The sequence below is a fragment of the Cataglyphis hispanica genome, chromosome 7, assembly GCF_021464435.1.
Source record: "Cataglyphis hispanica isolate Lineage 1 chromosome 7, ULB_Chis1_1.0, whole genome shotgun sequence".
Taxonomy (NCBI): Eukaryota; Metazoa; Arthropoda; class Insecta; order Hymenoptera; family Formicidae; genus Cataglyphis; species Cataglyphis hispanica.
In genome coordinates this window covers 2,143,331-2,164,242 of record NC_065960.1, presented here as the reverse complement: position 1 = coordinate 2,164,242, position 20,912 = coordinate 2,143,331, and the positions used below count along the sequence as shown (strand labels likewise).

Sequence of the window (20,912 nt, the reverse complement as noted above, 5' to 3'; positions counted from 1 at the left end):
TAAAAAATACACATATATATGAATGTTTTTTTAATACTACCAATCTGGCAATCTATATTGAAACATACTAAGTAATAATAATTGCGTATTGTAAATTATTCCGTTTTCTTTTATTTTTCATTCTTTGAGAAATTAAATCAACGACATATTGTTACAAACAACTTAGAGAAAGATTGGCCGATCTTATCAAATTGGAATTACGATAGATGTTTTTATTATCAGTAGCAAAATAGTGATTTGATTAAAACGTTCGTGTTTGTTATCTTTGAAATAGCTCTAATAAAAGATATGTTTATCTTTTATACATACCATAAAACAATGACTAGATAAGACCATATTAGTAGATTTCATTATTTAGAAATGATGTTTATATAAACTATTTTTACACAGATAATTTTATATAAACTATATATATAAAACTCTTATAATTAAAAAAATGCAAAGAAAGAATGTGATTATAAATTATAAAATAATTAATGTATTTGATTTTGATATTAAAATTGTAAAATATATATTAATATATATTAAATATATATATTATAATAATATATATTACAAATTTTAAAACTGCTCAAAAATAATGATATTGTATCAAATTTTTATTACATTATTATGCAATTTAGAGTTTCAGCATTTTCAAAATATTGTAGGTTAAAATATATATATTTTAATTGTAATTGACTTTACAAATTACTTGAAATGCTATATAATGTGTATGTGTGTATAAAAGATATAAGCTGTTAATTTATATATATATATATATATATATATATATATATATATATTATTTATAGATTTACCTGTAAATTTTTAAACTCTAACGGCAGTATAATATACATTTTATGCTTTAGCTCCATAAAATATGCATAATAAATATTATTTACTTTTCCTTTTCGCAGAGATTATATATGAATTCAAGTTCATTAAAAATTCTTTATCGACTTTTCGTAGTATCGAGAAATTATATCGTTATGTTAAATAATTTCGAAATAAAAATAAAATATATAGCAGTAGTCAATGGTTAAAGGCGATCAGCCATGATTGAATTTTCAACTGAGCTCGATAGGTCCGAAGATAATTGAAGCACATGACATTAGCGACCAAAGATAATTACGCAATTTATATTTTCTTACCGATGGATGAAAAAATTTATACATCTACAGTAGATCATAATGAGTTTCTCCGCGGTCAGGCTACATTTGTAAAGCCGGCCTTTTTTAGTATATATATATATATATATACATATATATCTCGTAATCTCGTCAGTGCCAAGAATCTGACATCTGATAAGTAATGATGTCTTCATTTAAATTGCGATGCCAGAGACGACACTAATCGAAATCTTTGTTTAATGAGAATATATGAACGAAATATCGTAGCAAAATGAAAACTGCTTTGATGGTAGCTGAAAAACCTTCTTTGGCAGCATCCCTCGCCAATATATTGAGCAATGGACGATGTAGCACCAGGAAAGGTGAGTTAATATAAATCAAATTATTTTCTCTCTTTCATACTTCTTTTTTCTTATGAGTATTATTTCTAGGATTGAACGGATCTTGTTCCGTCCACGAATGGGTGGGACAATTCAAATCTGAGACGGTGAATTATAAAATGACTTCTGTATGTGGACACGTCATGACATTGGATTTCATTGGAAAATACAACAATTGGGACAAAGTAGATCCGGTAAAATTAAATATATTACATCTATTTTGATTCTTGTTATTGTGCATCTAACAAAAACTAGATATTTTTTAACGCTTTCAGGCAGAATTATTCTCATGTCCAACTGAGAAAAAAGAAGCGGTACCTAAACTGAAAATACCATATTTTCTGGCAAAAGAAGGAACGCATTGTGATTATTTAATATTATGGCTAGATTGCGATAAGGAAGGTGAAAATATTTGTTTCGAAGTTATAAATGCGGTACAGCAAGGAATGCATAGGAAATTACATATAAATGCAAGTTGCTTAAATATTTTCTACTTTAATATATATATTAGTTTTTAAATTTTCTTTTAAGTCTTTTTCATTTGAACATATTCTCACAATTTTATTTTTTATAGGATATATGGCGAGCACGATTTTCCGCTATCACAGAAAAAGACATAAAATCTGCTTTGGCAAATTTGATCAAACCCAATGAAAATGAGGCAAAAAGCGTCGATGCGCGTCAAGAATTGGATTTGCGAATAGGATGTGCATTTACACGATATCAAACTAAATTTTTTCAAGTTAGTTTTTATATAATATCATTTATATAAGTTGAGCTTTATACATGGTGCTAATAAAATATATATTATTATGTTTTTAGGGCAAATATGGAGATTTGGATGTATCTCTTATTTCTTATGGCCCATGCCAAACGCCAACATTAGGATTCTGTGTTCAAAGACATGATGAAATCCAAACTTTCAAACCGGATCCATATTGGGTGTTACAAGTATATAATGATATACTTTAAAAAACATACTTTATATTAATAATAATGTAATATAATTTATTTATATTATTTCTAGGTAACTATTAAGTCTTCCGATGGTCAGGATATTGTATTAAATTGGAGCCGCGTACGTTCTTTTGACAAAGAGGTTGCAAACATGTTTCTAAGTCATGTTAAAGAACATGATCGCGCAACGTGAGTTGTATTTTATACATTAAAATCTTAGTGTAAATTAAAAAGATTATAAAATATTCAAAAAAAAAAATTTTGTATAGTGTAGTGAGTGTACAAAGTACAGAGAAATCAAAATCGCGACCTATAGCGTTAAATACAGTGGAGTTGATGCGAATTGCAAGCTCTGGATTGGGAATGGGTCCACAACACGCAATGCAAATTGCAGAAAGACTATACACTCAAGGATACATAAGTTATCCGCGAACAGAAACGACATCGTATCCTGAAAATTTTGATTTACTGTAAGATATAGTTTATAGAATTCGTAATCAAATATGTCATACAGTTATTCTACGCATATACATGATGCGATTTGTTTTTAATCTAATTTTCTTTTTTTCAAGTTCAACACTGAAACAACAGCAAAATAGCCCGGATTGGGGCGAGGAAGTTCGTAAAATAATAGCGGCTGGTATTAACAGACCAAAGAAAGGTCATGATGCGGGCGATCATCCCCCTATAACACCCATGAAACATGCAACGAGAAATGAACTTGACGGCGATTCATGGAGATTATACGATTACATAACACGACATTTCATTGCTACGGTATGCTTAATGTCAGTATTTGTGAAAAACTTTGAGAATAGTAACTTATAAACATACTTTTTTTTCTGTTTCTGTAGTTGGCGCGAGATTGTAAATACATGAGCACTACAATAAAATTCGAGATAGGTATAGAAACATTTACAACAACTGGTCACAGTTTGCTAAGTCCTGGATACACAAGTATTCTTACTTGGCAAGCACTTGGCAATAGCGATACTTTACCAAAATTTACGCTCGACGAAAAAGTCAATATACAAGAGGTAAAAAATATTTTTATATTTGTAGTAACTTTATATTTGTATTAACTTCTCTGTTTACATATTTAAAAAAAAATCTTGTAATTTATGATAGAACGCATCTTTTTACAGGCAAAATTAGTCGAATGTTATACACAACCGCCAGATTATTTAACAGAAGCAGAATTGATATCTCTCATGGAAAAACATGGCATCGGAACGGATGCTTCAATCCCTGTACATATAAATAATATTTGTATTAGAAACTATGTCACTGTCGCAGCAGGTAGAAAATTAGTGCCCACTTCTCTTGGGATTGTTTTGGTTCATGGATATCAGAAGGTATCATATTGATTTCAATTTTCAATACTAATGATAATAAATTTTTTTGTAAGATATATATTCTCTTCTCGTTAGATAGATCCTGAATTAGTTTTGCCTACAATGAGATCTGCAGTGGAAGAGCAACTGAATCTAATAGCATTAGGTCGCGCTGATTTTCATGCTGTTTTGCAACATACTGTGGAAATATTTAAACAAAAGTTTCATTATTTTGTGCAAAGCATAGAAGCTATGGATCAGTTGTTCGAAGTCTCATTCTCTCCGCTGTCAGCGTCCGGCAAAGCACATTCCAGGTACATATAAACAATAATTATGACAAAAACCGCAATTCATTACGTTTTTTTTTTTTTGTTTACTTTATATCAATTAACACATTTACTTCTTTCGACTGTCTATATATATATATATATATATATCACAGATGCGGTAAATGTCGTCGATATATGAAATATATACAAACTAAACCATCCAGAATGCATTGCGCACATTGTAACGAAACTTATAATTTACCTCAAAATGGAAACATACGAATATACAAAGAATTAAAATGTCCATTGGATGATTTTGAATTGCTTTCATGGTCGACCGGAGCGCGAGGGAAAAGTTATACATTTTGTCCATATTGTTACAACAATCCACCGTTCAGGTATCCCATTAATTTCAAAGAATCGAATGTAAAAGAGTCTATCTAAAAAGAGAATTGAGAATTCTTTCTCTGTCTTTTTTAGGGATATGAAAAAAGGAATGAGCGGTTGCAATTCATGCACACATCCAACGTGTCCGCACGGTATGAATTCGAACGGCTTGTCCAGCTGTTTGGAATGCGATCTAGGTATCCTCGTGCTCGATCCTTCGGCTGCACCCAAGTGGAAATTGGGATGTAATCGTTGTGACGTTATTATCCATTTATTCGAGAACGCGCACAAAGTGACAGTCGATACGGATACGTGCGACTGCGGCGCGCAATTAGTAACCGTCGAATATAAACAGGTAATAATAGAATTTTGCATCATTATATAGACATAGAAAGACATAGATTGCTCGTAAGTAAATCAGATTATGATTGCAATTCGACGAAAGAGATAGCGATATTTAATAAATTATATTTTTTTCTTTTTATCAAAAGTAAAAGGGGCAAACATGTTTCTTAATAACTTATCTATGTTTATTAAAAAAGAATAGCGAGTTTTGTTAAGTAGCTCTATTTTTTTTTCATTCAGACGGATTTATGATACAAATTGATTAAAGTAGTTTATGCTTCCTATATTTTCTACACATCAACGTGGAATCATCGACAGAAACCATGCTCTTTTATGTGCTCTATTGTATTTTTTTCTTTTTGTTTCAGGATAAGAGTAAACTTCCTAACGAGGCGACCGAAATGTCCGGCTGTGTGTTTTGTACACCAGTTTTCGCCGCGCTGGTAGAAAAGCATCGTGCGGTAGCTTCGAAACCAGTCGTCACGCGTGGTCGAGGTCACGCCAAGAGTCGTAATCGGGGCAAACCAAAACCGCCAAAGGATAAAATGGCGCAATTAGCAGCGTATTTTGTATAATGAATCATTGAACCTGGAGCGCATACAACTGGATTTGCACACGTATCACGCCATTTGTTTCGAATAAATCCCTGTCATCCTTACTTCACGATATTTTATAACGACTTTATTCTCATCGTCTCCTTCATTAAAGATATGACGGTACTTATGTATATGTATTTATACATATATTGCGTGTTTTAAGCCCAATTTAAGTCAAGCGAACGATCACGCACGAATATTAGCAAAGAAGCTAATTATTTAATTAATAATTTTATATAAATTCAATAATCATTTGCGTCTGTGCTCTCTCTCGTTTGCTTTTTTTAGATCTGGCTTTTATCAAATTATTATAAAAGAACTTGATCATTCGATGAAGCTTTTTAACAAAATCCTAACCTGTCATTTAATATTATTAGACTCCTGATAATTCCTTGCCTGAGAGATTACTTTATTTTTTAATATAATTACAACAAATTTGGAAAGATTCGAGAACGATTCATCGACTAACAAATCGAAATTTATCGAAGAACGATATTACGATTCTCGAAACGTTCGAAGCAATTTTTTTTGTTATTGCGATATCGAGAGAACGTTACACATGGTTAATCTTTAATGGTATTGTTACAGCTCTCGTGTCACGAATCGCATATTATTTTCGCATTATATTTATCATGGGGTTGTGTAATGTCGAATGTGTAGAAAGAATAGCGCAATATCTCGATGTTCCTCCAAAAAGGCTAGAGATTTCTAATAAAAATGTGAGCATTATTATTTATTTAATCATCGTCTGAAGCGTGATAATTTTGCCCCCTTATGTATGCTTATAAAAGTTGATTAAATTGTTAATTTTCCATGAAAGAGAATATTCTCTCGCAGGATGACATCAAATTAAAAATAAGGATGATAAAATTAACAAATTTTTATGGAATTAATTGATACATCAAGCCACATATGATTGTTCCAGATAATACTTGTTCCAGAATGTGAAAAAAATTCGTCATCCATTCAAGGGTTCAGTACTATTATACAGGCGCTGGTTGCGAGTTCAAAATATTCCAATATGATTTCTAATGAAAAAGAAGCGCAAGCTTTAACGCAACAATGGTTAGAATATGTTGCAGTATGCGTCAATCATGCTGACCTTCCTACTAATGCCAAGAGAGTATTCAATGTAATGTCATGATATTTCAACTTGTCTATATTTAAAGACAGAAGATGGAATATCGATATTCTTTGATTGTAGGAACTAAATACAGTATTGAAAGATGTACCATACATTACTGGTACAGAGAAGACCATTGCAGATGTTGCACTGTATTACGTCTTATATTCTATAATGGTATCAATCAATTTATATAGTACATTATTTTTATGAATTCTAAACAATGATTTGTATAATATTCATACCTTGCTTTTTTACAGAAAGGATTAAGTCAACAAGAAAAAGCTCAATACATCCATGTATCAAGGTGGTTTGACAATATTCAACAGGAAAAAAAATTAAGACAGGATTTGGATCTAATATCTTTCAATTTATTGCACATATTTTTGTAATATAAATCAAAATTTAAAAAAGGTAAATATTTGACTTTTTTAACTTAAATTTTGATAAAAATACAATTTTTTAATGTTTTTTCATCTGAAAACAAAGATTTGAAAAGTAAAAATTATCATGTAATAAGAATCATTACTAGTATAAAACTTTTAACAAATAAAAGTTAGGGAACCTCTCATATTGATGGACTACATTCATGTGAACAGACATTTTGATAGAAAAAGCACATGAAATTTAATATTACTATTTATATATCTGTATCAGTCAATGAACTTTAATAATCATACACGTGTTTAGGTACGTACATGGTAGTAGATATATTAATATTTATTATTAAGATTTTCTAATTTTTTTAAATGTCATCTTCAGCACTTAATTATTCTTTTTATACCATTGAGCAATGATTTTTACTTTTTAAATCTTTATTTTTATACAAAAAGACATCAAATGAATGGTATTTTTAAACAAAATTTAAGTAAAGCTAGTCTAAAACAATTTATCATTAAAGTTATTAATACTGTTCAGTACTTTTCAATATCAAAAGTGTGCAGATCTCTGTAGCTATTCCAAAAATTAATAAACACGATGAACATTTTTACCAAATTATTTTATTACCGACAATACAACACTAAACTGTTGATAATGTTGGCGCCTGCAATTATCTCTGGAGTATTGATACATCGAATGTCGCGCATCGCACATAAATCTATCCCGATGTCATTCCTGGATGAATCTGTTTTATTCGTGCTTGTAACCATGTTATGTCGTTTCCTAATGATTACTTCGTCCAGCACGCACGATATAATAGCCTTTCCCAATAAATTTTACCGCACATACTATAGAAACAATGATGGTACACTGTGACAGGTGATTAAGTGGCGGCTCTCAAAACTCCCACGCTATTATCTATCAACTGATCGTTACGTGTATATACATACATATGTACAATGGATCGCATCATCACGAAAGCGATGCTTCACGTTCTTTCGCATAACCATGAGGAATGTCGAGTCTTTCACGGTCGCTGCGTTTAGTAACGCGTGCGCAGGCACAACATCGTGGGCATTGCCGCAAAACGGAGAGCAGTAACCGCTTGCCTTCAGTGCAGTAGTTTTGGCCTAATTCTAGCCTAATATCGAGAGCTGTCTTTTTAATTCCTGCAAGTCTACTATAATAACTATACGTAACGAGATGGCGGATGATTCGAGCGTACGCGTTGCTGTACGGTGAGTAAATATATATATATGTGAAAAAGAGAGAACAGAGTTGGGCTTCAATCCATATATTTTGGTCCATCTCGGCCAAGAGAGCCGATGACGTTTAGTCGTCTGAACGAAGAAACTGTTAGACTGGCTCTCGCGCGTATTCGAATGCACGCACTTTTTCCAAACCACAGAAATAATTTAATTCTTTTCAAGAGCAAATTGTTATAATACACTACATTTTTTTACTACTTTTTATCTTTCTATGTCATCGTGTTTTCAACGTCTTTTATATCGAAATATTAACGTCAAGGATATCGAATGATATTGAAGGAAAAAAGCGTCTCTCTGACGCTTCTCTGACTGTTACTCATACGATCACGTAATAATTACAATTTCTGAGTATCGAACAATTTGAGAATACTTTTCTATATATGTCATTGATGGAAAAATACAGGAAAGGGAAGAGAATTTTACTCGCATTAGAAACATGTCGCGATTAGAAACTTAAATGTCAAACGAATTCGATATCCTGCGCAAAGCATCTGGCCGATCGCGAATAACATCTCCTTTTACGATACGTATGTGCGTGGGTTTTTAATTACCGCTTGCCTCAAGAAATGCGCACCCCGTCAATTTCCGTGACAAATGTGTATATAATCTTTAACACTGTAAAAGAAACTTACAATGAATATTAATTTGTTTTTCGAAAATTTATTTTTAACGCCACGCAAATTGACAAGGAATTTATCATGAAAATTGATTGTTACAGAATAAGGCCTCAAGTAGCTCGCGAAGTAATCGACATGTGCAGGATTTGTACTCAAGTACCTCCAGGGGAGCCGCAGGTTTTCCTCGGACCTGACAAGGCCTTCACTTACGATTACGTTTTTGATACTCAATCAGATCAAAGAACGATTTACGAGACGTGCGTGAATCGTCTCGTGGAAGGCGCATTGGATGGATACAATGCAACAGTCCTCGCCTATGGACAGACCGGCTCGGGAAAAACTTACACCATGGGTACCGGTTTCGACGTGGAAGTCGACGAAGATATAGTCGGAATTATACCTAGAGCCATTGGACATCTTTTCGATGGGATAGCGGATAAGCAAGAACGCGCGAAGGAACGCGCGCAAATGCCTCCGGAGTTCAAGGTATATCCCAAAAGCGTTTTTATATAGGGTGGGTCCAAATGTTTCGGCCAAAATTTGAGATTTTATAGGAAATTTAATTCTGAAAAAAAAACATTTTCTTATAAACATAGGTCGAAAAATGCTTCCTTAAAAAGTTAGCGCCCAAAAACCTCTGAAATCAGTTATTTTATACATTTGTACAAATATCAGGGAAAGAAAATAAATTTTCTATAAAATTTCAGAGTCTGTTCGAAACAATTAATACCACCCTGTATATTATTTGTATCATATATAATGATGTTATTACTTTTATATTAAATATCATTTAAGACATGTCAGCAAATTTATTATGCTAGTTTGATGGAAGTATATTTTTCTTATCATCAGGTTACAGCACAATTCTTAGAATTATATAACGAAGATTTGAAAGATCTATTAGAACCGGGAGGGCCGAGAGGCGGTGCACGTATTCACGAGGATACAGCGGGTAATATACACTTGGCCGGAGTGGAACCGCGCGTTGTAACCAGTCCTGAACAAGCATTGGAATATTTACGATTAGGCGCTTTATCGCGCACAACTGGATCCACGCAAATGAACACGCAATCTTCGAGATCACACGCTATATTTACATTATACATCAAGCAGCAAAGATGCATCAAAGTCGAAGATCCGGACGCGGACGTCGACACGAGCGGCATTGAATTAACGAATGAATTTGAAACATTAACCGCGAAATTTCATTTTGTCGATCTAGCCGGTTCTGAGAGGCTAAAGAGAACGGGTGCCACCGGCGATCGAGCAAAGGAAGGCATCTCTATAAATTGTGGATTGGTAAGAGTATAAACTCTCATAAAAAAAAGGAAAAAAAGAAGTCAGCATATGACTATGTACATTACTCATCTTTCCTACAGTTGGCGTTGGGTAACGTTATTTCCGCTCTCGGTGATAAAACGAAAAAAGCTTCACACATACCGTATAGAGACTCAAAATTAACCAGGTTACTTCAAGATTCTCTCGGAGGTAATACAGCTTATGATATTGTTATAATACAGATATAAGAAATTGTTTTAATATGTAGGGCATTTACTAAAACATTACAATTTCAAATATTTCAATTGGATATTGCAGGGAATAGTCAAACTGTTATGATAGCGTGTGTGTCGCCGAGCGATAGAGATTTTATGGAAACTCTAAGTACTTTAAAATATGCAAATCGAGCAAGAAATATAAAGAATAAAGTTACTATTAATCAGGATAAGAGCTCACGAACAATTGCTTCATTACGACGAGAAATTCAACAGCTTCAATTGGAATTGATGGAATATAGACAAGGCATGTTTGATAAAAAGCTACTATATGACTTTATCTGAGTTATCTGAATTTTAAGCACAATTCTTTTTAATAATTTTTTTTTTTTTTAGGCAAGAGAGTTGTTGGTGAAGATGGAGTTAACGATGCCTGGCATGAAAATCAAATGTTGAATAGCGAACTACAGAGTCTGCGGACCAGAGTGAAAGCACTCTCAGAAACAGTTGAAGCATTAACTGCCAAAAATGTTCTTTTATTAGCAGAAAAAGCAGCGGGTCAATGGGTAGCGGCAACAAGCGGAGGTGATGACCAAGTAACTAGTCTGGTACAAGGCTATGTTCAAGAAATAGAAGAGTTAAGAGCTCGTCTATTGGAAGCAGAAGCTATGTATCAGCAGTTAAAAAAAAGACAGATGCAGGTATACTTATATATACAATATTATACTAAAATATTAAAAGATGTAATAGATCCGACCGACATATTAACAAAATTTAATTAGGTTAGCGCGGCAAATCCTTATGGGGATAGTTCATTCCATTCCGATTCCGCATCTGTATTAATCGATGCTAAAAAGGATGTTGAAAAGGAGATAGAAACGCTAAAAGCTTTAAAGGAACAATTCAGTCACACTGGCAGTATTATCGCCAAATCTGTAGATGAAGGAGAAATCGACGATGCGGAGAATGCACAGGACTCTGTAAGCGAGGATGATTCTGATGATGACTCGGATCGTAAAGGCATGTTTAAATGCAGCATGTTACATTTTTTGCACATATATATTATGTTAATGGTAGTTGTATAACAGTTAATAGCAATATTTAAGGAATGCAAAGATATCTCATAAGTATATCCATTACATTATACATTAATTTTACAGAAGAAGACGAAGAAGAAGCGGCTATGGGTCGTGAGCTGGAGGCGCTAACATCTGACATCGATGTTAAGCAGCGTCTAATACAAGAACTTGAGCTCTCCCAGAGACGTTTGCAAACTATGAAACAGCATTATGAGGATAAATTGGCTCAATTGCAAACTCGCATTAGAAACACACAAGAAGAAAGAGATAAAGTATTGCAGTCTTTACAACAGCAACCCACACCGCCTACTGAGAAAGTGAAAAAATTACGTGATGAATATGAAAAGAAGCTTTCTAACATGCAAAAGGAAATGCGACTTCTTCAATCAGCTAAAAAGGAACATGCGAGGTTACTGAAGAATCAGTCGCAGAATGAAAATCGGTTGAGAGGTCTGAGAAACGAACTTTCGGAAATGAAACGGGCAAAGGTGAAGCTTTTGAATAAAATGCGGGAAGAGGCGCAACGACACAAAGAAAACGAGTTGAGGCGCAATAGAGAAATAGCGCAGTTACGTAAGGAAAGTCGCAGGCATGCGAATGTGATTAGAACGTTGGAAGCAGACAAGAGAATGAAGGAAGTTGTACTTAGGCGTAAGCAGGAGGAGGTGACGGCGCTACGAAAAAGAGATCGAGGATTGAGTCAAAAGGCCGCCGGTCGTGCACCAGTCAGACCACTTAATCCTAAAGCATTAAAGCAAAGATGGCAAACATTCGAGAGAACAATCACCAAGCAAGCATTGGCGAAACAAGCTGCTGCAGAAACGGAGAGAGAAATGGAAAGACTACTTCAAGAGAGAGAAGAATTGGGAAGAGATTTGGAGAAGCTTCAGAAACACAGAAGTCAAATTACAAGCGTAAGAGGTGACATCACTGATATTGACGAAGAAATCGATAATGTGCGAAGTAAAATCAGTTACTTGCAGGTAACTAGTAACAATCTTTTTTTTAATGCAATTGTTCTCATTTTTTGATACTAATTTTGCAAAAATTTTATAGGATAGTATCGCGGAATGTCAACGGGACATGGTCGAAATGGGTGACGGTGAAGCGGAAGGTGAACCTGGTGTCGAAGCGCTCATTTCTACGATTCGAACAGTGGACGAAGCACAATACTTACTTCAACGAATGCTCGCGTTTACTGTAGAGCAAAGCTGCGTAGCTGCACAGAAGCAGCTCGAAGTGCGAGATATGGAATCACGGCTCAATCAAGTTGCGCAAGAGAGCGACGTGCAACATCAGTTACTTGAGCACGTTTTACGCGATCGAGATCTTTTATCTCTTACCAATAATCAGAATAATGTCTCAACTTATAGTCCAGTTAGCTCAAGAAGCTCTTCTCCCGACAAGTAAGTCATTATTTTCGAGATGATTTTTCGAGATAATTTTATCGTTTGAAATCATGATATCTTATATTGCATACAGCAGCGAAAGTTATAGCCAAATCATACTCGGTGAAGAAAAACAGCGTAACAGCAAAGTCAGAAGAAGAACAACTCAGCCACAAGAACTTCTCTATGGTATACACGTTAGTCCTGAGAATATGACGAAAGCGGAAGATCAGAATCAGAACTATAACCACCCTCTTACTAGAGTCCCCAGTGCACCAGGTAGCCTAAAGTAAGTAATTCAAGTACGATCGCATTTAAACCCCTTATTTGCTTGTAAAAGTGTAGAAAAATTGACTAATTGCAATCCATTACTTATGATTAAATTTTACACCAGGGGGCTGGTGTTAACACGAAATCAACATGGTAGCACCGGTGGATCGCCAACTTTGAGTCGTCGTGACAGCACTTCGCCTAGAGCTTTGCGACGGCCGATTCATCCAGGTGGAGGCTCCATGTGAGTGATTGTCCTGCAGCATATTCTTGTTCTTGTATTCCTTGCATATATTTGTCTTGATGCTCTACTTTATGCACTATTGAATATTTTTATTTCCTCGAGATGAAACCTTATTTTGTTGATTTTTTGTTTGAGATACAGGAATCAAGTACAAGTATTTTGTGCCTATAAATATAATATGCAATAATTATTGCACACACACACGTACACATATACACAAAAAAAATAAGTGTAATCTCCAAATGATGTTAAATGCTGCAGGTTTTGTGAGAGAAATAAACTAATTTAAAATCAATTTGTGTTGTAAAAAAAAAAAAAACGTACAAATGGAATTATATTACAAGGAAAGCATGTGTTATATTGCTCTCCATTGTATACCAACCTTATTTGAGCTTATCAAATAAGATATTCAATAAATATTTTTAACATTATTTATATATTGTAATACAAATAAGATTTTTTACATGTGAATATATATGATATAGCATGTGTAAAAATGAAAAAAACACTAAATCTTATTTTTATACATCTTACTTTCACATGCAAACAGCATTTCTAATAGATTTATATGTTTAAAAATAAGTAAGATGTATATATTTTATTTTATATACAATTATATCTATATATATTTTGGCAAAAATCTGACAATATGATATAATACTTCATGTAGGTGACTTTTCATTTTATATGAACATATTGTCAACGATTACAACGAAAAAAGATTAGATTTAGAATTAATTTATACAAAATAATATTCCTATCTTCAATATGTATATAGATGTAAGAGTTATTTTCTCTCTGTAATATAAAATAAAGAAATAAATAACGAACGTTGAAATAAGAAGCGCAAATACGAATAGCTGTCAAAGAATCTCCTTTTGCAACATACTTGTTTTTTACTTTTAGTATGAAATTTGCATTTGATAATGACTGAAACTAATAATTGTGCTTGATTGTGCGCACTATCATATACACTTTCGTGAAAAAGCTTCATTAATATGATATTTTACCGCACCTCTTTTTTGCGCATGTATGTTTTCTTTTAATTTTTCAAGTGTGTATGATTATTATATTAGCTTAACTTAATAGCCATATGCCGGCTGACTAACACGCTAACATAACAAACAACACCTACTCAGGGAACAGGTAGCGCATACGGACGTGTCTTCGCCTCCTGGATCTCCGACTACGTACAGGCGATTCAATAGTCGCGAAGAAAACGTATTCTCGAGACTAACCGCGAGTAGACAACCAATCGCGTCTGAACCGCAACCGATGAAAGGAATCATCTCGCAGTATCAGGGCAAGGTAAAAAGGGCAAATTAATGATCTTTTTTTAATTCTCTCTTCTGACGTGAAATTTTTTTTTTTTAATATAATTCTTCCAGATACAACCACGAGCCATTTTGCAATGTTCTCACGTAGCAGAAGGACACAGCAAAGCTGTTCTGACTATATGCGTGACTTCGGATCTACTCTTCAGCGGTTCGAAAGGTACGTGAATGTGATATCGAAAATTTCTACATAATAATTGCGTGCATAGTTAAAATGTTATCCCGCGAATTTTCAGATCGCACTGTGAAGGTATGGGATTTAGAAACGGGAATCGAGAGTATGACTTTAAGCGGACATCCTAATAATGTGGTCGCCGTGAAATATTCTGCTATACATCGGCTTTTATTCAGCGTGTCCGCGGCATACGTTAAAGTCTGGGATTTAAGAGCCGGCAGCTGTGTAAAAACGTTATTCTCCTCGGGTCAGACTCAGACCGGTCCGATCGCATTATCGACTCCGTCCAGGATGCTGCAAGTTCCCGTAGGGGAAACAACGATTAATGATTTGGCGCTTAGTTTGGACGAACAGGAATTGTATACAGCATCCAGCGATAAAGTCAGAATATGGGATCTTCGTAAATTGACGTATACTGCTAAATTAAACATGCCGCACACAGCGGCCGTTATGTGCTTGGCTGTCGCAGAGGATGGCAGAGTGATAGCGGGTAGTAAGGATCATCTAATATCTCTAGCCGAGCCGAATATGTCCGGTTCATCCATCAGCTTAGCGCCACCGCACTATGATGGGGTTCAATGTTTAACTACGATCGATTCCACGCTATTTTCCGGTACGTTTTTATTTCGGTTATTAACATAAAATCAATGTACAAAAACTTTTTATCTGAATTATTTTTCAGGCTCTAGAGATATGTGCATTAAACGATGGGATCTGAGTAAAATGGAGCTAGTTCAGTCTCTCAATAATGCCCATAAAGATTGGATCTTGGGATTGTGTACGATAAATAATGGTTCCGTAATGATCTCCGGATGCCGCGGTGGTATACTCAAGGCATGGTCCGTTCCCAAGGATTATTCGGGAGAATGCACACCTATGGGAGAAGTTCGGGCGCACACTTCTGCCATCAATGCTATCGCGACCAATCAGCAGCATATATTTACAGCGAGCAAGTAAGTAAAAAAATATCTTGACACTTTTATATATTCGGCCGTGTCCAAAATAGTTGATAGTTGTTCGCAGATCATGAGATTAATGTACATGATTGATTAGATACTTGGGTTCAGCTATGGACCATACTACGATATTCCAGGTGAAATAACGGTCTCGGATGTTGATTTCAGCTCTGGAGAGGTGAAGCTGTGGCGTATACCCGATTCTTCATTATCGATGTCTATATCCACAGTTTCCCTTTAACTTTATTTGCTTTTTGCTTGTACATTAATGTGTTGTGCATTTGGCTTATATACATATATATATATTTTTTTTTATATTTTTTTTCGGTAATGTGCATGTTTTGTCTAATTGAGTTTAATGTAATGATGTATTCTACATTACAATGTAAATATAATGTGGCAATAGGGCCATGTTCATTATGCTTATAACATTCATCGAATATTATCATACGTTAGATCATTTTACACAGTATTATATTTATGAAAATGCTTTAAAATTAAAGAAAAACGTGCAAATATTCTATAAACTTAAAGTCTATTTTTGTTTGCACTTTATATCTACATATAACAATGTAATAATTGCCAAAAATTAAAAATTAAATTCTGAAGATAATCAAATTTAAATACACGAGATCGTTTGTTTGCCTAACTTTATAGATACTTTTTTTTATGGAAGACAATACATAAAATTGTTTTTGTTAGTCGAATCAAAATGACAAAAATTATATTTAGTAATCTCAATCAAAGTATACTTAATAATCAATTTTGCTTAAATCTATTAGAATCTAAGACTGTGTATGAATTTAATTTATATATGTTATTACTTGCTTCTATGTTGTTTACTCCACTTTGGTGCTTTGCATGGTCATCATGTCGATACGAAGCGATGGAACTGTGAGATTGTGGAATTACTGTAAACGAGACACAAGGACCTTCCACAGGAGCAACTCATTGAAAAGCTAACACGTATCATATTACTAAATATTGTATTTAATTTGCAATTATACAGTTTAAATGATAATGCACTTGAGTACATCTGTTTAGTTTGTATTTTTTATACATATGTTTAGTTCATATTTTTTATACCTTGCTATTATATTGATTTTTTATGGTATTATTGAGAATATATTCTCCAAATAACTTTTTTATATTCTTTGACTCAATGCATACTTTTAATAAATGTTAAGTACATGTATGTGATAATTATAAAAAAAATGTAAGACAATATGTTAAATTGAACAAAATTAATTGAATTACAATGTTAAGAAAATCTGTCTGAAATAGGAATTATGTGCATTATCATACGCCTAATGCTACAAGAATTTAGATAAAATGTTATCTGAAAGGAACAAAAAAAAGGCTATGTGTTATATAATATTTATTTTATTAAGAACATAAAGATATGGTCGTAATCATAATAATTATAATATTTATTCTTAGTACAAATAATAATTGTCGGTTAATACTGTACAGTCTGAGGTCTCTGTAGGTTCCAAATACTGGATATTGTCAGGGTTGGCTGTTATTCAATCTTCTTCTGTGAAAATTTTAAAACAGTATGCGACATTTAAAACAGTTATTTCTTAATGTTATATGCTCATAATTGCTACAAAAAATAAATTATATAAAAAAAAAGAAAAAAAGAAAAGCACATTGTATTGTAGAAATTTAATTGATTAATAGAAAGTTTTTGCTACATACCTCTTTTTCTTTTTATGCGCGGTAAGTGATTCTTGACCACTATCGTCCTCGCTATCCTCGGATTGACTACTACTAGTACTACTCGACGAACTACTCGATGAACCGCTCGAGGAATCGCTGGCAACACCAGTGTCCGTTTTTACATCTATGCTTTCCGCCAATGCTGCTAGTTCAGGTTCTTTATCATAGAGTACTTGTAACCATTTCTGCGACAATTTCGGCCTTCCTCGCACCTGGTTGCAACAAGTTGTTTAATATTACATGCTTGTAAATAACTTTTTTATTACAACCATGTGTTTAAATATTCTTGCACATGCAACTTTTTTGATATTTTTGATAATATTTCAATATTATCATAAATAAGATATTTTGCATCGGATTCTTACCGTTTTGTGCCAAACCACTGGGAAGTTCGTGCGTGAACAGAAATTCTGTGTCACTGCTATAGTTTGATCAAGATTTAAGACAATATGCCACCAACCACCAGGAATAAAAACGGTCTCACCAGGAACTTGTAGAATCTCTATCGGGCGGCAATCTTTCGGCCATGTAGGTAGCTTTGTGCGGGGATAGACAATAGAAAACCATGTAATAGCTTCGTCCCTCTGCTTACCACCTTCGGCTGCGGTTACCTTTAAAAGCTCGCGAGGAGTATGCGTAGGAAACAGACACCATCGTTTATGACCAGAAATTAATGCATTCCATGCACTGGTACCTAACGGGTCTATGTGTATTCCTGTACCTGATAGACACACATACACATACTATTATATGACTTTTTATTAAAATATATAATGAATTATAATAATTTCTGATCTAATATTTGTTGTAAAAATAATTATAAAGTAAAAATAAATATAATATAGTAGGAGCGTTTTAATGAGGCCAAAAATTTTTAATTATACAACATATATGATTATACAACATATATATTGGCTCCAAAGTACTTACCAGACCTTGCAGGACCCATAACAAACCAACGGTATGGTGGCCTCCGATGTTCTCCGGCATAACGAAACAGATCATCCCGAAAATATCTAGGAATTATATAATCTTCCAACAATCTTTTTCGCCTTGGATGTTCACCGAACGAACTATCAAAAATGTATAAAGGAGAATCATCTTCATTATTAAACATGTAACGAATGTAATACTTCATCTTCATTTTTACACTGTATCCCTCATTGTCTTCTCCGCACTTAAACTTCTGATTGCGATATTTCTTTGCTAACTTCTGTAATCACATAAGAGAAGAGAATTTAGAAATTAAAAATGTTGTAGAATTTGTACAATCAATTTTATTAGTGATATCCAATGGGTTTATATCCATTAATAATAAAAAACACATCTTTGCTTTTATAATTGCAAAGCACAAAAAGAATCAAGTCAAGTTGCATATTATCAAATATATAGATTTTTGATATAGATACACTGGATATATTAACATAATCAATTGTATATATTAGAGATGTGATAAGATAACAAACCTCTATAGTCCACTTGTGCTGGGCTCTCCAGCCATTTTGAACACCTCGTATTATCACAGGTTTGTAAGGTTTCTCATACTTTTCTACAAAATCTTCCGTAGTCACTTCGGATTCATTAATTCGTTCGGCATTGTCCTCAAATTCCCAAAATTTTCGAAAATTCTTGCAATAATTGTGCTGGGTCCATGCAGTCTTATCGGCAAGCTCTAAAAATACAATATAAATAAACTTTCAACAATGAATTTTTAATCTTCAAATCTCGTGATTCAGATCATTTAAATTAGCTTTGTTTTAAATTGTATAATGCAACAGGAATATTAATGTCGACAAATATTCAACATAAATCATATACCGAGTTAAATTAGCGAATAAAATGGAAATTAGAAATGGTAAATGAATTAAGACTATCGGGAAATCGAATTACATCATCGTCATCCAAGGTCTTTGTGAAGAAGGGGAGGGGAGAAGTAGTAGTGTGTAGTATTGGATAAATCTTTTTCGTTCTTCCTCGGGACGATCATATGGGAAAGAATTAGCAAACGATATAATTTTGATTTATACACCAAAATAGAGCTCGGACATTTAAAAGCTGCGTGTAATAGATAAATGAGAAGAGACAAAAAAGCCGAAAGAAAGCGAATATCGATATTAAGATCTTGCCGTTTTTACGATGTAGGTTATAAATCACAAGTTCCATTTTCTTTACCTGGTCGAGCCTTCCTTTTCACTTCTCTGATTCTCTTTTTGTCGCGATGATCCAGTTCCCATTTATCCGTCATGACTACGTTTATATATTATTTAATTAAACTAATTGCGTAGTATATATTTACAAAGAGATTATACTGAGTAGATATTTAAAAACGCATTGCAAAACGTTGAACGACGTTTAGTAATAACCTGTAATGACGGATGGTAATCGGATTCAGTGTTGCCAAATCGAGAAAAAATATTTTACCAAAGCATTAGAATTTTTGTTTGTTTGGAATCCCTAGAAAATTTTATACTTGAAATGAGATAAATATCGAAGAAAGGATTCTCTCCGTGAATATATATTCGTTATTAATTATACATAAAATATGAGATTCGAGTAGCATCCATTAATTCTATTTCGTATTCGCTGTTCATGTTTACTCACTCAGTGCATAGTGCATATTCATCTTTAGTAATTTATTAGATCGCGTGTAATTTAACACTAGTGGAACGTACCACGTGTCATTCAATTATCAATTTCATCGGAAAAATAATTACGTAAGAATTGGGAAAAAATAATTATATTGAATGAATTTCGTCATATCTATAGAAAAAAGAGGGGCTGCGACTAGAAACACGATGAAACGTATTCGCGTTAAAATATTCATGTATAATTAGATACCGAATTCGGAGGAAAAATATTCTCTCGATGAAAAGTTCATGAGAAAATAGAAATTTTCGCTCTCGAAGAAATCATATTTGCGTGAGGGGAAATGACGGGAGAATGATCGAAAGGAAAAAGAAAGAAAGAAAAAATGCAGTAGCCTACGTGATAATATTCGGACCGGATGTGCTGCCGCGCGAGCACGCACGGCAGATGGAAGAGGCACACGACGCCATGTCCCAATGTCTTCGCCATGTTTTGATGTCGTCATCCCGCTCCCCCTCGCCACTCCCCCTTACCCCCTTGGATGTGTTACGCCGTGCAGCACAATAGCCTGTCGTGTTTTTTAGCGTGTGTTTTTCCGTAGATTCAAATCGCTCGTTCGCGGCGGTTCCTGGTGGCTTGGCCCTCGTCGCGTATTCTCCAGCACCCTCCCCGTTCGATCGTATGCACGCCGCGCGAGGCTGGATAACCCTGCTCGTAAGAGATTCGCTGGGCCCGCGGATGTCTTCATGTTTGTGAAGTAGAGTTGCGGGGAGGGTCAACGAGCATCATCTACGCAGTGATCGTGTCTCGGTGCGAGACGGGAGAATCGATCGAACCGCTCGCCGCCACTTACGTTAGCACTGCCTCCCGCCGTTGACTCTTTTTATTTCGATCGA

At 34.1% G+C, this 20,912-nt stretch overlaps 4 protein-coding genes and 1 long non-coding RNA gene across 9 annotated transcripts; 3 read left to right on the top strand and 2 right to left on the bottom strand.

The window, feature by feature from the left end:
• The first annotated feature begins 1,252 nt into the window (after positions 1-1,252).
• On the top strand, positions 1,253-5,442 carry LOC126850976 (DNA topoisomerase 3-beta-1). The gene is made up of 14 exons (XM_050594468.1): positions 1,253-1,474; positions 1,544-1,686; positions 1,768-1,962; positions 2,067-2,234; positions 2,315-2,443; positions 2,520-2,638; positions 2,719-2,919; positions 3,022-3,226; positions 3,304-3,486; positions 3,595-3,804; positions 3,880-4,097; positions 4,226-4,450; positions 4,533-4,794; positions 5,153-5,442. Exons 1-14 carry the CDS (start codon positions 1,384-1,386, stop codon positions 5,357-5,359), a joined length of 2,556 nt encoding a protein of 851 aa, XP_050450425.1. The 5' UTR covers positions 1,253-1,383; the 3' UTR covers positions 5,360-5,442.
• On the top strand, positions 5,359-7,499 carry LOC126850981 (eukaryotic translation elongation factor 1 epsilon-1). 2 transcript variants are annotated; one of them, XM_050594476.1, is made up of 5 exons: positions 5,359-5,500; positions 5,969-6,099; positions 6,306-6,512; positions 6,585-6,680; positions 6,764-7,499. In XM_050594476.1, the coding sequence occupies exons 2-5, from the start codon at positions 6,013-6,015 to the stop codon at positions 6,893-6,895; spliced, it is 522 nt and encodes a 173-aa protein (XP_050450433.1). In that variant the 5' UTR covers positions 5,359-5,500; positions 5,969-6,012; the 3' UTR covers positions 6,896-7,499. The 2 variants fall into 2 exon arrangements, with proteins under 2 accessions (XP_050450433.1, XP_050450432.1); XM_050594475.1 differs by lacking the exon at positions 5,359-5,500 and having other exon boundaries at positions 5,827-6,099.
• Positions 7,485-7,982, bottom strand: LOC126850982 (uncharacterized). Its single transcript, XR_007687616.1, has 2 exons — positions 7,835-7,982; positions 7,485-7,732 (listed from the first exon to the last, which is right to left on the bottom strand). It is a non-coding gene; the product is annotated as an uncharacterized LOC126850982 (long non-coding RNA).
• Positions 7,730-16,924, top strand: LOC126850973 (kinesin-like protein KIF21A). 3 transcript variants are annotated; one of them, XM_050594465.1, is made up of 16 exons: positions 7,730-8,122; positions 8,871-9,255; positions 9,622-10,068; positions 10,149-10,257; positions 10,366-10,569; positions 10,659-10,963; positions 11,045-11,282; positions 11,423-12,324; positions 12,398-12,747; positions 12,827-13,018; positions 13,124-13,243; positions 14,383-14,551; positions 14,632-14,737; positions 14,814-15,365; positions 15,435-15,705; positions 16,593-16,924. In XM_050594465.1, the coding sequence occupies exons 1-16, from the start codon at positions 8,088-8,090 to the stop codon at positions 16,669-16,671; spliced, it is 4,464 nt and encodes a 1,487-aa protein (XP_050450422.1). In that variant the 5' UTR covers positions 7,730-8,087; the 3' UTR covers positions 16,672-16,924. The 3 variants fall into 3 exon arrangements, with proteins under 3 accessions (XP_050450422.1, XP_050450421.1, XP_050450423.1); XM_050594464.1 differs by having other exon boundaries at positions 12,824-13,018; XM_050594466.1 differs by having other exon boundaries at positions 12,824-13,018; positions 15,877-16,924.
• Positions 16,925-17,073: 149 nt separating this feature from the next.
• Positions 17,074-20,528, bottom strand: LOC126850979 (bifunctional arginine demethylase and lysyl-hydroxylase PSR). 2 transcript variants are annotated; one of them, XM_050594472.1, is made up of 6 exons: positions 20,416-20,528; positions 18,897-19,102; positions 18,361-18,643; positions 17,796-18,151; positions 17,410-17,642; positions 17,074-17,245 (listed from the first exon to the last, which is right to left on the bottom strand). In XM_050594472.1, the coding sequence occupies exons 1-6, from the start codon at positions 20,519-20,521 to the stop codon at positions 17,218-17,220; spliced, it is 1,212 nt and encodes a 403-aa protein (XP_050450429.1). In that variant the 5' UTR covers positions 20,522-20,528; the 3' UTR covers positions 17,074-17,217. The 2 variants fall into 2 exon arrangements, with proteins under 2 accessions (XP_050450429.1, XP_050450430.1); XM_050594473.1 differs by lacking the exon at positions 20,416-20,528 and adding an exon at positions 19,603-19,814.
• Between the last annotated feature and the right edge of the window lie 384 nt (positions 20,529-20,912).

Bases quoted from the DNA above. Each gene is read 5' to 3' on its own strand.
- LOC126850976 (XM_050594468.1), top strand. From the start codon at position 1,384: ATGAAAACTGCTTTGATGGTAGCTGAAAAACCTTCTTTGGCAGCATCC. The intron at 1,475-1,543 runs GTGAGTTAATAT...TATTATTTCTAG, and splicing joins ACGATGTAGCACCAGGAAAG to GATTGAACGGATCTTGTTCC. The intron at 4,451-4,532 runs GTATCCCATTAA...TGTCTTTTTTAG, and splicing joins TACAACAATCCACCGTTCAG to GGATATGAAAAAAGGAATGA.
- LOC126850981 (XM_050594476.1), top strand. From the start codon at position 6,013: ATGGGGTTGTGTAATGTCGAATGTGTAGAAAGAATAGCGCAATATCTC. The intron at 6,100-6,305 runs GTGAGCATTATT...TGATTGTTCCAG, and splicing joins TAGAGATTTCTAATAAAAAT to ATAATACTTGTTCCAGAATG. The intron at 6,681-6,763 runs GTATCAATCAAT...GCTTTTTTACAG, and splicing joins ACGTCTTATATTCTATAATG to AAAGGATTAAGTCAACAAGA.
- LOC126850973 (XM_050594464.1), top strand. From the start codon at position 8,088: ATGGCGGATGATTCGAGCGTACGCGTTGCTGTACG. The intron at 14,738-14,813 runs GTACGTGAATGT...GCGAATTTTCAG, and splicing joins ACTCTTCAGCGGTTCGAAAG to ATCGCACTGTGAAGGTATGG. The intron at 15,366-15,434 runs GTACGTTTTTAT...ATTATTTTTCAG, and splicing joins CGATTCCACGCTATTTTCCG to GCTCTAGAGATATGTGCATT.
- LOC126850979 (XM_050594472.1), bottom strand. From the start codon at position 20,521: ATGACGACATCAAAACATGGCGAAGACATTGGGACATGGCGTCGTGTG. The intron at 18,152-18,360 runs GTAAGTACTTTG...TGTGTCTATCAG, and splicing joins TATGGGTCCTGCAAGGTCTG to GTACAGGAATACACATAGAC. The intron at 17,246-17,409 runs GTATGTAGCAAA...AAATTTTCACAG, and splicing joins GCGCATAAAAAGAAAAAGAG to AAGAAGATTGAATAACAGCC.